General features: G+C 51.0%; 1 gene segment (V, D, J or C); it reads right to left on the bottom strand.

Moving 5' to 3' along the window:
• Positions 1-11,439: 11,439 nt before the first annotated feature.
• LOC121492980 lies at positions 11,440-16,265 on the bottom strand. The segment is given in 6 exon segments: positions 11,440-11,523; positions 13,145-13,275; positions 14,705-15,028; positions 15,131-15,460; positions 15,586-15,627; positions 15,935-16,265. Coding segments are annotated over 6 exon segments (1,002 nt in total).
• Between the last annotated feature and the right edge of the window lie 1,544 nt (positions 16,266-17,809).

The raw sequence follows: 17,809 nt of genomic DNA, 5'->3' as shown, positions 1-17,809 counted from the left end.
TCTGCATGTGTGTGCATGTGTATCTCCATGTGCATGTGTGTGCATGGGGCCCGTGTTTGCATGTGTGTCTCTATGTTCTTGTATGTGGGCTCATGACTGTATATGTGTGTATGTGTGTCTCCATGTGCATCTGTTTGTTGGGGGGTCTGTGCCTCTGTGTGTGTCCCAATGTCTCCATGTGCATGTGGATGAGTGGGGCCTGGGTCTCTGTGTGTGTGGATGTGTATCTCCATGTTATTGCATGTGGGCATGCATGTGCATGTGCATCTCCATGTGCATGTGTGTGTTGGGGGTCAATGCCTGTGTGTCCCAGGGTGTCTCTATGTGTGTGTGTGTGTAGGCCTGTGTCTGCATATGTGTGCATTGTGCCTCCCTGTGTGTGTATGTGGAGACCAGTGTCTGTGTGTGTGCATGTGTATCTCGATGTGCATGTGTGTGCATGCATGTGTGTGTATATATGTGTGCATATATTTCCATGTGTTTGTGTTTGCATGGGGGTCGGTGTCTGCATGTGTTTGTTTATTTTATTTTATTTAATTTTTTAAACATTTTATTCTCTTTATTTTTTAAAATTTTTATTTATTTTATTTTATTTTTTTTATAATAAATTTATTTTATTTTATTTTTTTAAATTAATTTTTATTGGTGTTCAATTTACCAACATACAGAAAAACACTCAGTGCTCATCCCATCAAGTGTCCACCTCAGTGCCCGTCACCCATTCCCCTCCAACACCCGCCCTCCTCCCCTTCCACCACCCCTAGTTCGTTTCCCCGAGTTAGGAGTCTTTATGTTCTGTCTCCCTTCCTGATATTTCCCAACATTTCTTTTCCCTTCCTTTATATTCCCTTTCACTATTATTCATATTCCCCAAATGAATGAGAACATACACTGTTTGTCCTTCTCCGATTGACTTATTTCACTCAGCATAATACCCTCCAGTTCCATCCACGTTGAAGCAAATGGTGGGTATTTGTCATTTCTAATTGCTGAGTAATATTCCATTGTATACATAAACCACATCTTCTTTATCCATTCATCTTTCGATGGACACCGAGGCTCCTTCCACAGTTTGGCTATTGTGGCCATTGCTGATAGAAACATCGGGGTGCAGGTGTCCCGACGTTTCATTGCATCTGAAGCTTTGGGGTAAATCCCCAACAGTGCAATTGCTGGGTCGTAGGGCAGGTCTATTTTTAACTCTTTGAGGAACCTCCACACAGTTTTCCAGAGTGGCTGCACCAGTTCACATTCCCACCAACAGTGTCAGAGGGTTCCCTTTTCTCCGCATCCTCTCCAACATTTGTTGTTTCCTGCCTTGTTAATTTTCCCCATTCTCACTGGTGTGAGGTGGTATCTCATTGTGGTTTTGATTTGTATTTCCCTGATGGCAAGTGATGCAGAGCATTTTCTCATGTGCTTGTTGGCCATGTTAATAAATTTATTTTTTATTGGTGTTCAATTTACCAACATACAGAATAACACCCAATGCTCATCCCATCCAGTGCCCCCCTCAGTGCCCATCACCCAGTCACCCCCACCCCCCGCCCTCCTCCCCTTCCACCACCCCTAGTTCGTTTCCCAGAGTTAGGAGTCTTCATGTTCTGTCTCCCTTTCTGATATTTCCCACTTATTATTTCTCCTTTCCCCTTTGTTCTCTTTCACTATTTTTTATATTCCCCAAATGAATGAGACCATATAATGATTGTCCTTCTCTGATTGACTTATTTCACTCAGCATAATACCCTCTAGGTCCATCCACGTCGAAGCAAATGGTCCGCATAATTTTCCAGAGTGGCTGCACCAGTTCACATTCCCACCACCAGTGTAAGAGGGTTCCCCTTTCTCCACCTCCTCTCCAACACGTGTGGTTTCCTGCCTTGTTAATGTTACCCATTCTCACTGGTGTGAGGTGGTATCTCATTGTGGTTTTGATTTGTATTTCCCTGATGGCCAGTGATGCGGAGCATTTTCCCATGTGCATGTTGGCCATGTCAAAATCTCTGTGAGATTTCTCTTCATGTCTTTTGCCCATTTCATGATTGGATTGTTTGTTTCTTTGATGTTGAGTTTAATAAGTTCTTTATAGATCTTGGAAACTAGCCCTTTATCTGATACGTCATTTGCAAATATCTTCTCCCATTCTGTAGGTTGTCTTTTAGTTTTGTTGACTGTATCCTTTGCTGTGCAAAAGCTTCTTATCTTGATGAAGTCCCAGTAGTTCATTTTTGCTTTTGTTTATTTTGTCTTTGTGGATGTATCTTTTTTTTTTTTTTAATTTTATTTATCCATGATAGGCACACAGTGAGAGAGAGAGAAGCAGAGGCACAGGCAGAGGGAGAAGCAGGCTCCATGCACCGGGAGCCCGACGTGGGACCCGATCCCGGGTCTCCAGGATCGCGCCCTGGGCCAAAGGCAGGCGCCAAACCGCTGCGCCACCCAGGGATCCCTTTGTGGATGTATCTTGCAAGAAGTTACTGTGGCTGAGTTCAAAAAGGGTGTTGCCTGTGTTCTCCTCTAGGATTTTGATGGAATCTTGTCTCACATTTAGATCTTTCATCCATTTTGAGTTTATCTTTGTGTATGGTGCAAGAGAGTGGTCTAGTTTCATTCTTCTGCATGTGGATGTCGAATTTCCCAGCACCATTTATTGTAGAGACTGTCTTTCTTCCAATGGATAGTCTTTCCTCCTTTATCGAATATTAGTTGACCATAAAGTTAAGAACTCAACGAAATCGAGACCAGAAGAACTGTGGAACAGATCAACAAAACCAGGAGGTGGTTCTTTGAAAGAATTAATAAGATAGATAAACCATTACCCAGCCTTATTAAAAAGAAGAGACAGAAGACTCAAATTAATAAAATCATGAATGAGAAAGGAGAGATCACTACCAACACCAAGGAAATACAAACGATTTTAAAAACATATTATGAACAGCTCTACGCCAATAAATTAGGCAATCTAGAAGAAAAGGACGCATTCCTGGAAAGCCACAAACTACCAAACTGGAACAGGAAGAAATAGAAAACCTGAACCGGCCAATAACCAGGGAGGAAATTGAAGCAGTCATCAAAAACCTCTCAAGACACAAAAGTCCAGGGCCAGATGGCTTCCCAGGGGAATTCTATCAAACGTTTAAAGAAGAAATCATACCTATTCTACTAAAGCTGTTTGGAAAGATAGAAAGAGATGGAGTACTTCCAAATTCGTTCTATGAGGCCAGCATCACCTTAATTCCAAAACCAGACAAAGACCCCACCAAAAAGGAGAATTACAGACCAATATCCCTGAAGAACATGGATGCAAAAATTCTCAACAAGATACTGGCCAATAGGATCCAACGGTACATTAAGAAGATTATTCACCATGACCAAGTGGGATTTATCCCTGGGACACAAGGCTGGTTCAACACTCGTAAAACAATCAATGTGAAAAAAAAACCCAATCAGTGTGATTCATCATATCAGCAAGAGAAAAACCAAGAACCATATGATCCTCTCCATAGATGCAGAGAAAGCATTTGACAAAATACAGCATCCATTCCTGATCAAAACACTTCAGAGTGTTGGGATAGAGGGAACTTTCCTCAACATCTTAAAAGCCATCTACAAAAAGCCCACAGCAAATATCATTCTCAATGGGGAAGCACTGGGAGCCTTTCCCCTAAGATCAGGAACAAGACAGGGATGTCCACTCTCACCACTGCTGTTCAACATAGTACTGGAAGTCCTCGCCTCAGCAATCAGACAACAAAAAGACATTAAAGGCATTCAAATTGGCAAAGAAGAAGTCAAACTCTCCCTCATTGCCGATGACATGATGCTCTACATAGAAAACCCAAAAACCTCCACCCCAAGATTGCCAGAACTCATACAGCAATTTGGTAGCGTGGCAGGATACAAAATCAATGCCCAGAAGTCAGTGGCATTTCTATACACTAACAATGAGACTGAAGAAAGAGAAATTAAGGAGTCAATCCCATTTACAATTGCACCCAAAAGCATAAGATACCTAGGAATAAACCTAACCAAAGAGGTAAAGAATCTCTACCCTAAACACTATAGAACACTTCTGAAAGAAATTGAGGAAGACACAAAGAGATGGAAAAATATTCCATGCTCATGGATTGGCAGTATTAATATTGTGAAAATGTCAATGTTACCCAGGGCAATTTACACGTTTAATGCAATCCCTATCAAAATACCATGGACTTTCTTCAGAGAGTTCGAGCAAATCATCTTAAGATTTGTGTGGAATCAGAAACAACCCCGGATAGCCAGGGAAATTTTATTTTATTTTATTTTTTAATTTTTTTAATTTTTTAAATTTTTTTAAATTAATTTTTATTGGTGTTCAATTTACCAACATACAGAAAAACACCCAGTGTTCATCCCATCAAGTGTCCCCCTCAGTGCCCGTCACCCATTCACCCCCACCCCTCGCCCTCCTCCCCCTCCACCACCTCTAGTTCATTTCCCAGAGTTAGGAGTCTTTATGTTCTGTCTCCCTTCCTGATATTTCCCAACATTTCTTTTCCCTTCCTTTATATTCCCTTTCACTATTATTTATATTCCCCAAATGAATGAGAACATACACTGTTTGTCCTTCTCTGATTGACTTACTTCACTCAGCATAATACCCTCCAGTTCCATCCACGTTGAAGCAAATGGTGGGTATCTGTCATTTCTAATGGCTGAGGAATATTCCATTGTATACATAAACCACATCTTCTTTATCCATCATCTTTCGATGGACACCGAGGCTCCTTCCACAGTTTGGCTATTGTGGACATTGCTGCTAGAAACATCGGGGTGCAGGTGTCCCGGCGTTTCACTGCATCTATATCTTTGGGGTAAATCCCCAACAGTGCAACTGCTGGATCGTAGGGCAGGTCTATTTTTAACTCTTTGAGGAACCCCCACACAGTTTTCCAGAGTGGCTGCACCAGTTCACATTCCCACCAACAGTGTAAGGGGGTTCCCCTTTCTCCACATCCTCTCCAACATTTGTGGTTTCCCCTGGCTATTCGGGGTCTTTTCTGATTCCACACAAATCTTAAAATAATTTGTTCTAACTCTCTGAAGAAAGTCCTTGGTATTTTGATAGGGATTGCATTAAACGTGTAAATTGCCCGGGGTAACGTTGACATTTTCACAATATTAATTCTGCCAATCCATGAGCATGGAATATTTTTCCATCTCTTTGTGTCTTCCTCAATTTCTTTCAGAAGTGTTCTATAGTGTTTAGGGTAGAGATCCTTTACCTCTTTGGTTAGGTTTATTCCTAGGTATCTTATGCTTTTGGGTGCAATTGTAAATGGGATTGACTCCTTAATTTCTCTTTCTTCAGTCTCATTGTTAGTATATACAAATGCCATTGATTTCTGGCCATTGAGCCAGGGAAATTTTAAAAAAGAAAACCATAGCTGGGGGCATCACAAGGCCAGATTTCAGGTTGTACTACAAAGCTGTGGTCATGAAGACAGTGTGGTCCTGGCACAGAAACAGACACGTAGATCAAGAAGTTCTTTATAGATCCTGGAAACTTGCCCTTTATCTGATAGGTCATTTGCAAATAGCTTCTCCCATCTGTAGGTTGTCTTTCCGTTTTGTTGACTGTTTCCTTTGCTGTGCAGATGATTTTTATCTTGATGAAGTCCCATTAGTTCATTTTTACTTTTATTTCCCTTTACTTCATAGATGGATCTTGCAAGGGTTGCTGTGAGAATGACCTCTCATCATTCTTCTCTTGTTTGTGTGAATCTGGGTCTCTATCTCTTACCTCTAATTAATCTCCTCCTGATTCTGTGATACTGAAACTATCTCTTACCTCTCATCATTCACCTCCTGGTTATGTGATCTGGGTCTCTATCTCCTACTTCTCATCCTTTCCTTCCTCGTTTTGTGACTCTAGGTCTCTCTCCTACCTCTCATCAATGTCCGCCTCATTCTATGACTCTGGGTCTCTATCTCTTACCTCTCAGTTTTCTTTCCTTGCTCTGTGACTCAGTCTCTATCCCTTACCTTATCCTTCTCCTCCTGGTTCTGTGACTCTGCGTCTCTCTCACCTCTTATAATTCTTCTTGTTTTCTGACTCTGCAACTCTATCTTTTTTTTAAATAATAAATTTATTTTTTATTGGTGTTCAATTTACCAACATTCAGAATAACACCCAGTGCTCATCCCGTCAAGTGCCCCCCTTAGTGCTATCTCTTATATCTCATTATTCTCCACCTGATTCTTGACCCTGGGTCTCCATCTCTTACCTGTCATTCTTCTCTTCCTGGTTCTGTGACTCTGGGTCTCTATCTTATTTCTTATCATTATTCTCCTTGTTCTCTGACTTTGCAACTCTATATCTTATATTTCATCATTCTCCACCTGGTTCTTGACCCTGGGTCTCTATCTTTTACCTGTCATTCTTTTCTTCCTGCTTCTGTGACTCTGGGTCTCTACTCTAACTTCTCATCATTCATGTCCTGGTTCTGTTACTCTGGGTCTCTATCTTACCTCTTATCAATCTTTGCCTGGTACGGTGACCCTCGGTCTCAATCTCTTACCTCTCATCTTTCTCTTCCTGGCTCTGTGACTCTGGGTCACTACCTCTTTCTTACCTCTTGACATTCATCTCCCATTTCAGTGTCTATGGGTCTCTATCTCTTTCTTCTCATCATTCTCCTCCTGGTTCTATGACTCTGCATCTCTCTATCTTACCTCTCATCATTCACCCGTAGCTTGTATGATTCTGGGTCTCTATCTTTTACCTCTCATCACTCTCCTCCTGGTTCTGTGACTCTGGGTCTCTACTTCAACCTCTTATCATTCATGTCCTGGTTCTGTGACTCTAGGTCTTTATATCTTACTTCTCATCATTTTCCTACTTGTTCTGTGATTCTGGGTCTCTATCTCTTACCTCTTATCATTCATGTCCTGGTTCTGTGAATCTGGGTCTCTGTCCTTTACTTCTCATATTTCCCCTCCTGGTTGTGACTCTTCATCTCTATCTCTTATCTCTCATCATTCACTTCCTGCTTGTGTGACTCTGGGTCTCTATCTCTTACATTCATTTTTCATGTTCAGGTTCTGTGACCTTGATCTGTATATCTTACCTCTCATCATTCCCCTCCTGGTTCTGTGATTGTGGGTCTGTATCTGCAACCTCTCATCATTCAACTGCTTGTTCTGTGACTCTTGGTCTCTATCTCCTACCTCTGATAACTCCCTTTCTGGTCTGTGACTCTTCATCTCTATCTCTCACTACTCATCATTCTCCTGCTTTTGTGACTCTGTGTCTCCTTTTCTTAACTCTCATCCTTTTCTTCCTAGGTCTGTGACCTGATTCTCTATCTCCAGATTCTCATCTATTTTCTATGGTTCTTTTACTTTTGAGTGTTCCAGTACATAGTCTATGCTTGTGTAAATGTCAAATAGTATGTGTGAGTCACTGGGGTCACATGGTAGTTGAGGGGTGTCCAAGTATGAGGACAATATTGGAGGCTTACAATTGGGAGCCCCAGAACCTCTTGGGTGGTAAGTCTCACAGAGTAGGTGTTGTAGCCCCAAGGGTGAGTGTATAGCTTGACTTGTTTTTGGTGTCAGTAAAGAGGACATGGGCTCCTCCTGATGTAGGATGTCCAGTTCTTCCTTTGGGTGTAGTGGACAGGATGTGGGATCATTGGTCCAAGGAATGAGACAGGGGCAGGTGCTGGCACACAAAGTAAGAAGGAGAAGGGCAGGCTGTGTGGCGCATTGACAAATTGGCTTCTCAGGTAGATGTATAGTGTGAAGGGGATGGAGGGTGTGGCATGAGCCTCAGGATGGTAACCTGGAGCCTCCAGGGTACCTGAGGACTGGCTCATTCTCCTGGATGTGCTCTCTGTGCCACAGCCATCATGGGGCCCAGGCCAGGAGTCTGTGGCTGCCCCTCCTGTTGCTCTGGCCACTGGTGAGACAGACCATTTTCTGCAGACAATTCCCTCTCAACCACAGGGAGCTGGAAGGGTGTTTCCTTTTTTAAAAGGTATTAAAAATTGCACTGTTGGGGATTTACCCCAAAGATACAGATGCAATGAAACGCCGGGACACCTGCACCCCGATGTTTCTAGCAGCAATGTCCATAATAGCCAAACTGTGGAAGGAGCCTCGGTGTCCATCGAAAGATGAATGGATAAAGAAGCTGTGGTCTATGTATACAATGGAATATTCCTCAGCCATTAGAAACGACGAATACCCACCATTTGCTTCAACGTGGATGGAACTGGAGGGTATTATGCTGAGTGAAGTAAGTCAATCAGAGAAGGACAAACATTATATGTTCTCATTCATTTGGGGAATATAAATAATAGTGAAAGGGAATAGAAGGGAAGGGAGAAGAAATGTGTGGGAAATATCAGAAAGGAAGACAGAACATAAAGACTCCTAACTCTGGGAAACGAACTAGGGGTGGAAGGGGAGGAGGGCGGTGGGGGGTGAATGGGTGACGGGCACTGAGGGGGGGCACTTGACGGGATGAACACTGGGTGTTATTCTGTATGTTGGTAAATTGAACACCAATAAAAAATAAATTTATTTATTTACTTATTTTTTATTTTTTAAAATTTTTATTTATTTATGATAGTCGCACAGAGAGAGAGAGAGGCAGAGACACAGGCAGAGGGAGAAGCAGGCTCCATGCACCGGGAGCCCGACGTGGGACTCGATCCTGGGTCTCCAAGGATCGCGCCCCGGGCCAAAGGCAGGCACCAAACCACTGCGCCACCCAGGGATCCCAAAAAATAAATTTATTATAAAAAAATAAAGATTACTATCTCTTGGGATAGTACCAACCACACCTCAGAGCATCACTTTCTTCTTTTTTTTTTTATTAGAGTCAATTTGCCAACATATAGCATATCACCCAATAGAGCATCACTTTTGAAGCTTTGAATGATTGTTGAAAATTAGGTTTCTAGCTTATCTTACACTTGACTAGAATTCATCATCTGAGATTTTATTTCTGAGATTTTTTTTGTATATTTTTTTTATTGGAGTTTGATTTGCCAACATATAGCATAACACCCACTGCTCATCCCGTCAAGTGCCCCCCTCATTGCCTGTCACCCAGTCATCCCATCCCCCCTTCCACCTCCCTTTCCACTTCCCTGGAAGGGTGTTTCCTGACCAGCCCCGGGGGCTGTGGCCATGCTGACCAAGATTCTGTCTCCTTCCCAGACCTCAGGCTGCACTGTCGCTTGCAGACTCAGAGTCGGGCAGAACAGACGGTGGCTTGGCTCCTGGCCTCTCAGCCTCATGCTGGCCTGGGGAAGCCCAATGCTGCCAAAGACCCTGCCTACCTTCTCTGCAGATTTTACTGGGAAAGGCTAGCAGGTGTGGTCCTGCCTCTGCCTCTGAGTCGTGTGTGTCCTTTACTTCAATCCAGGGGCATCTCTCTTGGACCTGAGACTTTCCAGTCACCAGAAGGACAGAATCTCAACTCTGTAATCATTGGCCCTGGATCCATGGCCTGAGTAGACCTGTGTGTGCACAACCCTTCTTGAGTCTTCATTGGTGCCCTGCCTGCCCCCACTCCTCGTTTACCTGGAAAACACGGTCACTCTGTCCCCAGGTGAAGTTCACATGACATCCCCTGAGGGTCTCTCCTGACCCAGTGCCCTGATCACTTGACCGGCATCCTGCTTTGCTGACCTTTGCCAATGTTCTCACCATGGCCTCGCCTGGCCTGGCCTTCACCAGTGATCCCATCTGGTCCTTGTGCCTCTACCCAACCGGCCTGTGTTGGCCTAAATGTATCCCTCAGATTCAAGTCTTGTGCCCTGACCCAGGACCTCAGAATGTGGCTGTATTTGAGATGGGTTCTTTGAGAGGTAGCAAGGTGAAAGGAGGTCATTAGCCCCATCAGCATTGCTGGTCCTCCATATGGACTCCTGTCCTTGTAAGAGCAGGTGTCAGGATACAGGCAGCATAGGAGTTTAGCCAGGGAGGACACGGGGAGGGGCCCTGTGAATCCTGCATCTCCCACTGCTGGTTACTAGGACTGTGAAAGCATAAATGCATGTGGTTTAAGCTGCCAGAATGGGGGTATTTGTCTAGAAACCTGCACTGACTAATACACACCCAACACATGCCCTTTGCTCTGTCCACGGCCAGGGCGGGCAGCCACTGTGCCTCCAGCCCCAGGCTGGGTCTGCTCCCCACCCGACTCCCATGGCTGGAGGGAGCCAATGCATAGTGTGGCATGGCTGTGGATTTCACCCACCCATCAACATAGGAAGACTTTCTCCAGTGATTTCTGGAATTTTTAAAGCTTTTATTGTCTTTAAGAAAAGAAGGAAACAGTAATAGAAATTAATGAGCTCCAGAAATGTAAAGAGATTAAAACAAGCTAGCCAAGCTACAACAGTGGCTTTCATTGCATGATCCCTGCACATTCTCTCCCAGCGGGCACAGGGGCTCTGTTTCTCCTCCCCGGCACAGCCATCTGAGGCCACGTAGGGGCTCCCACCTGGCACTAGCTCCAGGACAGGCAGAGATCCAGGCCTAGGGGTTCTCTGGCCATTACCCATAGCTGTAGGCTCTGTCTCTGACCTCTGCTACTCCCTGGAATGGCAAGCTAGCAGGAGTTCCTGCCCCATGGGACTCAGGTCCAGGCCGCAGGACAGAGTGGGCTGGGTCTGCTGTCTTGGCCTCTCAGGACCCTCCAGCTCTGTCCATGGAGCCTGCGTCCCCCTGCCTGGGACCAGGTCAGCAGGCCCCTCTCCAGGAGGGGTGTCTGGGTGACATCACTGCTTCCCCAAGTGTTGTCGTCTAGCCTTGTGGGGCTCCTGCAACAGCCTCAGGCCCAGACCCTCTCACTGTGGTCTCCTCTGGTGGAGAAGACCTGGTTGACCATTAGCGACATGTCAGGGGTTTCCCCATTGGGTGACAGCAGCCCATGGCTTCCTCTTGACGTGCCAGAACGTGCCTGTCTGGGGACATCCTGAATTCTGGATCCTGGTCTGGATGGGGTGTGCACAGAGGCCATACCCTGCCCAGATAGACACTGGACTCACAGCCGTCTGCCTCTTGGGGGATCAACGTGCTGGTCTACCTAGGGGCCATCCCCTGAGGGCCATACCGCCTGATGCCTCAGTGTCCACATGGCCCAAGGCATATGTTGGTGGCTGCTAGGAGGGGCCAGCAGGTGTCCATCAGCTCAGGTTGGAGGCATTCTTGGTGTTCTCTTGATTCTCCAGACAGTGGGCCAGGGGGCAGGGACAGCCCATGGTGGCCACGAGGCCAGATGGTGGAGGTGCAGGCCCAAGATGACTGTGAGGTCAGAGCTTGGTGAGGTAAGAGGGCATAGGAGCAGGCCTGGAAGCAGGCTGAGTGACACAGATTGAGGCACCTGGATCCTGCATTGGATCTAGGGCAGTGCTGGACATCCTTGCCAGAGGGCTGGCCCTAAGCCCCCTCTCCGATCATGTTCCTGTAGTCAGGGATAATTGACCGCTTCAGCTCCACCACTGACGAGAAGATCCACTTCACCTGCATCAGGGAGGGGAGGGTGTGAGCTTGGCCTGGACCTCCACAGACCACCTCCCTCCATGACCAAGCTCCTGTCCCCAAGGCTAGGTAGTGTGAGGAGATCCTGGAGGGGACGGTGTGGGGGAGAGGGAGCAGACAGTGAGAGGACAAGGGTGGGACAGAGAAGGGACCGTGTGGGGGTAGTGAGGGGATAGTGAGGAGACTTTGTGGGCACAGCGAGGGACATTGTGGAGATAGTGAGGAGGCAGTGAGGGCACAGTGAGGGACATTGTGGAGATAGTGAGGAGGCAGTGAGGGGCCAGTGAGGAGAGAGTAGGGGACACTGAAGAGTCTGTGTGGGGACACTGTGTGGACAGCAGGGACCATGAGGGATAGATAGGGCAGAGTGTGGGTATCGTGTGTGGACAGTGATGAGACAAGTTAAGATAGTGAGGGGCAGTGTGGGGACAGTGACGGTGTAGTAAAGAGACATAGTGAGGAGACAGTGAAGGACAGTGAGAGGATTGCAACAGAGTGAGGGGATGTGAAGGGGATGTGAGGTGACTGTGAAAGGACAATAAGGAGACAGTGTGGGTACAGTGAGGGTCTGTGTGGGGAAATTGTGTGGACAGTGAGGGACCATGAGGGATAGAAAGGGCACAGTGTGGGTATCGTGTGTGGACAGTGATGAGATAGTGTGGGGACAGTGAGGGGAGAGTGAAGAAACATTGTGGGGACAGTGCAGGGAACAGTGAGAGACTGTGAGGAGACAGTGAAGGATAGTGAGGAGATAGTGAGGAGGCAGTGAGGGGATGTGAAAGGCTGTGAGGAGACTGTGAGGAGACAGGAGACAGTATGGAGACCGTGTGGGGACAGAGAGGAGACAGTGATGACAATGTGAGGACAGTGAGGGGACAGGGTGGAGACAACAACGGGACGATGAGGGGACAGTGAGGAGACTGACAGGACATTGTTGGGACAGTAAGGAGACAGTGAGGCAACAGGGGACTGTGAGGGGACAATAAAGGGATAGTGAGAGGACAGTGAGGAGACAGCGAGGGTACAAGGAGGGGATAGTGAGAAGACATTGTGGGGACACTGTGGGGACAGTGATGGGACAATGAGGGACAGTGAGGAGACTGTAAAGAGACAATGAGGGGACAGTGAGGAGACAGATCAGTGTTGAGATAGAGAGGGGACAGTGAGGAACAGGAAGGGGACAATGAGGGAACATGAAGGAGACAGGGAAGGTACTGTGAGGAGGTAATGAGGACACTGTGAGGAGATAGTGTGGGACAATGAGGGGACAGTGAGGAGACAGTGACAGGTCTGCAAGGAGATGGTGAGGAGAAAGTGAGGAGACACAGAGGAGACATTGGATAGACAGTATGTGGACAGTGAGGAGACAGTGAGGGCACAGTGAGGGCACAGTGAGGTGATAGTGAGTAGATAGTGAGGGGACAGTCATGGGGCAGTGAGAGAACATTGTTCCAATAGGAAGAGGACACTGAGGAGACAGCAAGGAGACAACGCGCCACAGTGTGGGATAAGCATGTGTTCTGTGTGTGGACAATGTGGGGACATGGTGGAGACAGCGACGGGACAGTGGGCCACAGTCCGGGGACAGTACGGGTGTGCCCACCTTGAAGAGGGTGACAGTGGCGCTGTAGCACACGCTGAGCAGGAAGAGGGTGATGAAGATTGTGATGGTGGTCCACAGCCCGTCCAGCTCCCCGTCCTGGTCCTCAGCACAGCTGTCATCCAGGATCAGCTCTGGACAGGAAGGGGGTGGTTAGTCTCATGCATGCCTGAGGGGCAGATTCCCTGAGGGACAGTCACAGCCCTCTGCAACCCTGTGCCAGCCTCAGCACCCCAGCCCTACCGCTTGGACCAGGCCAGTGGGGGACCCGCTCCCTCTCTGCTCTGCCCTGTGCTGGGACCCTGTGGGGAGAAGGGTGCCCACCCCCTCTTTCCCTGGGGGTCAGGCTCTGTGGGAGGGTCAGCGGAGCCCAGGGAAGGGCCTAGAGTGACAGGGAGTGTCCCTAGTGAACAAGTGGGTGGGAGCATCAGGATAAGCTGGGTTGTGGGGGTTTTGTGCACTTCAAGAGGTGGTGTAGGTTCCCTGGGGCAGAGGAGGGCAGGTCGGCGTGGTCAGTGTGTGGATGAGCTGCTGAGCAGCTGATGGGTATTGGAGGGGGTGGGGACCGGGGTGTTGTCCATGGCGAGGGTTCCCAAGACTGGCTCTGCTCTGGGCACTGCAGTTGGTCCTGTGTGAGGCCTAGGGTAGGCCTGTGTGTGTGTGTGTGTGTGTGTGTGTGTGTGACAGAGAGAGAGAGAGAGAGAGAGAGAGAGAGAGAGAGAGAGAGAGAGAGAAGGTGGCGGTGCTCAGCACGATGCGTTTTTTTCATCGTCCATGTGGAGGTCTCCAATGGTCCCTCCCCTGGGCACTCAGGGCCACCTGCCTCTGCCCCACTGGGGCATGGGCGAGCGTCCCCATGAGTGGACAGGCCTGGTCCCAGGGGGGATGAACTCAGGTGGGACCTCCTCACTGGAGGTAGGGTGGGGGACTGTACATGGATGGAGTGTCGTGTCTGAGGGCAAACAGGGCTTGTCCCCTCCCGACGGGACAGGCATGGCTACTGCGTTGACACAGAGCTACCAAGCAGAGCTCTCCGCAGGCCCAGGGGTCAGGGAGCCCAGGGCATGAGGACAGGCCAGTGTCCCACAACTCGGAACAGAGGCGGGAAGGTCTGTGTGCTCATTTCCCTGAGGGGTCCTGGAGGGGACAACTCCTGCCGTCCCTGTCCACACACCCCAGCCCTGGCTAGCTTCTGGTTGGATTGAGGGCCCACAGGGGCTGGACCTCTGGCAACGTGCACTCCCCAGCCTCAGGCAGCTCCTGGCCCCACGTTGTGGCAGCCTGTGCAGCCCTCCCCACTGGAGGTGCAGAGCCCACCCACCAATGGTGACACCTGAGACCCAGAGCTGGCCTGCCCATACCACCCAGGGCCCGGGTGTCCCGAGCTCTACCTCGGAAAGAACCATGACAGCGTGCAGGGCCCAGGGCAGTACTGGGTGCTTTATTTCATGATGGGTGCCTACCCGGGGTTATGTACACAGGGGCGGGGGCTCAGGTGTCCTCAGGGGATCCCGAGAGCCAAGGTGGGGGGCTTGCTGGGTGCCGGGCGTGTTGCTCATTTACCCGGAGAATGGGAGAGGGATAGATCTGTGTAGTGGTTCTGTAGAGTTTCGTGCATCACCACACATGTGAAGGGGTCTCCCTGCTGCCAGCGGCTCTTGTCCACAGAGAGTTTGCTGTACAGGAAGTAGGACCCGTCCTCATCCAGCTGGGGCGGGGTCATGCGGTGCTTCCTCTCGGGCTCCTGCTGTCCATTGCTCTGCCACTCCACATCAATCTCAGGTGGGAAGAAGTCTTTGATCAGGCAGGTGACGCTGACTGTGTCACTGGATGACAACTCCTTTGGGGATGGCGGCAGGACATACACACTGGGCCTGTGGGCCCTCCCTGTGGGGTAAAGGGTCAGCACAGGTGGTCACTATCAGGGTGGAGGACTGGACCCTACAGGGGAGCTCTCCTTCCCTGCAGCCCCTCTGCCCTGCTGCCCACCTCTGGCCTTGGAGATGGTCCTCTCAATGGGGGACGGGAGGCCTATGTGGTTGACTCTGCACGTGAACTCCTTCCCGGTGAGCCAGTCCTGGTGCTCGATGGGGAGGACGCTGACCACACGGTAGGTGCCGTTGAACTGCAGCTCACGAGGCTGGGTCTTGGCTGTGTGCACCTGCTTACCGTCCACGAACCAGCTGATCTGCACCTCAGCATCCTCATGGCCCAGATCTAACACCACACAGGTGACTTCGGGTGTTCGGGTAATCCTGAGGATGTCCTTAGGTTTCGGGGGAAAGATGAGGACCGAAGGCCCTCCCAGAGGTTCAGGGACTGGAATGGGAGACAGTTAGGGTCAGCATTTGGGTGACTTCCTTTTGAGCACCCATTCCCCCATTAGTCTGTGCCTGGATGTGCACCATCTACTTGGGGTGCAGAGCGGGGCCCTGCTGACTCACCTGGGCATGGGGGTATATCACTGCATCTGCATTCATTGACCACTGCAGAGAGAGCAGACTGGGGGTTATTGGGGGCCTGGGGTGGGCACAGGTCATGGGGTGAACTTAGGTCAGGCCAGCTCATGAGGGGATCCCCGACCAGTGGCACTCAATGGGCCCCAGGAATGCAGTGGGGAATGCAGCTTGTGGTCATCTGGACCAGGCAGCCACGCCCAGAGGACACCTTCCCAGAAAGGGGAGGCCTTCAGGGTGGGGATACTGAGGTGACTCCCCGGTGACGTGGGTCCGGGAGGGACAGCTGACCTGGCCTGTCCCCGAGTGGACCCCTCTCTGAGGTCCGACGTCTCACCTGGCTTGTCTATTTTAGTGTTGCTGGGCGGATGGGCCACGTTGCAGGTGAAGGTCTCGCTGGGCCACCTGCTGGAGGGCACTGTCACCATGCTGCTGAGGGAGTAGAGCCCTGAGGACTGCAGGACGGACGGGAAGGTGTGCACACCGCTGGTCAAGGAGCCGGAATTCCAGGACACAGTTACAGGCTCGGGGAAGTAGCCTGACACCAGGCAGGCCAGGGCCACCGTGGAGCCGGAAGTGGACCCGCAGCTGGGGGCCAGTGGGAAAACCGAGGGGGCCGTGGTGGAGGCTGCAAGAGAGGAGGCTGTGTGACCCCCAGGGTCTCAGGGGTGCGGGCCTGGGGTGGCTCTGGGCACCACGCCCACGTGCTTCAGGGAGGCTGCACACCAGGTGCGCGGCCCAGCTCACTGTGGCCACAGAAGCTGGACTCATTGGCCTGGTCGGTGCTGGGTGACCACCTGGATCACGTCCCCACTCAGGTTTCCTCTGGCTGCCCCACCTGACCACGGCCTCTGTGGCAGCCCCGATTCGAAGCACCCGGGCCCCGGATCCTGTCCCTGCCCGAGCAGTCGGGACTGCCCCAGGCCTTCCAGGCATGGCTTCCTGACGTCCCTCAGGGCAGCTCCCGCCTTGGCCCCGGCCTTTGCCACCCCTGCTCTGGAGCCCTGGCCTTTGCCACCCCAGCTCCCACAGGCCTCCCACACCCAGGGCTGCCCTGAGCCTGTGCGCCCCTCAGGGTGGGAGGGAGCGCGGCCCTGCCCTGGCTGTCCCCTCCTGTGTGGTGACAGCAAGTAGGCTGCAGCTCAGATGCCACCACCCGCCGGCCTGTCCCCTCGGACCTGGGCCCTGCTGCTCAGCTCAGGGCCCTGAAGCTGCCCCTCGCTCGCCCACCATGGCTGGCAGTCCTGCCAGGGCTCCCCACGGGCCCCTTGTTCCTCCTGCCTCTGGATCCTTGGCCCTGCACCCCGGGACCCGGCTGGCCACGACCCCCCTCCCGGGCGGGTCTCAGGGGCCTGCAGTACCACGCTGCTGCCCTGACGGGAAACCTGTGGCTCCCTCCTTCCTAGAGTGGCCCCCCTTCCCCTGGCCCCAAGGCCTTCCCAGCGAGGCTCTGCTCCCCACCCGGCCTCACCGCCTCACACTCCCCGGGTCCAGGAGGCTCAGCTGCCCCGACCCTCAGCCCCTGCGCGGGCGGCATCGGCTAAGCTGCCGTCCAGTCCAGCCCCTCTGGGGCCTCTGGCCTCGACCCTGAGCTTCTGGAACAAGGCGGCACCTCCCTGCCCCCCTGGGCCTCTGAGACGGGGCAGGGTCCTGGGCCTTGCTGAGCTGAGATCTGAGCGCACCCCTGCCCCTCCTTCTCTCCACCTACCCTGCTCCCCTGCCCCTGCTCCCCTGCTCCTGGGCTCCTGGGGTGACCCCTGGCCCCCTGCTCCCCACCTGCCATGCTCCCCTGCACCTGCTCCCCTGCTCCCTGGGCTCCTGGGGCGACCCCTGGCCCCGTGCTCCCCCACCCGCCCTGCTCCCCTGCACCCACTCCCTTGCTCCCTGGACACTTGGGGTGACCCCTGCCCCACCTGCTCTTTCACTGGCTCCTGGCTCTCCTGTACCAACTCCCCTGCTCCCTGGGTTCCTGGGGTGATCCCAGTCTGTCCTGCTCCCCCACTTGCCCATTCATCTTCTCAACTTCCCTGCTCCTTGGTCTTCTGGGGTGACTACTGCCCCTCTTGCTCCCCCACATGCCCTTGCTCCCCTGCACCAGCCACCCTGCACCCTGAGCTCCTGGGTGACCCCTGCCCCTCCTGCTCCCCCACCTGCCCTGTTCTCCTGCACCTGCTCCCCTGCTGCCTGAGATCCTAGGGTGACCCCTGCCCCC

Source organism: Vulpes lagopus, chromosome 6 (genome assembly GCF_018345385.1).
Source record: "Vulpes lagopus strain Blue_001 chromosome 6, ASM1834538v1, whole genome shotgun sequence".
Taxonomy (NCBI): Eukaryota; Metazoa; Chordata; class Mammalia; order Carnivora; family Canidae; genus Vulpes; species Vulpes lagopus.
This window is presented reverse-complemented; position numbering and strand designations above follow the sequence as displayed.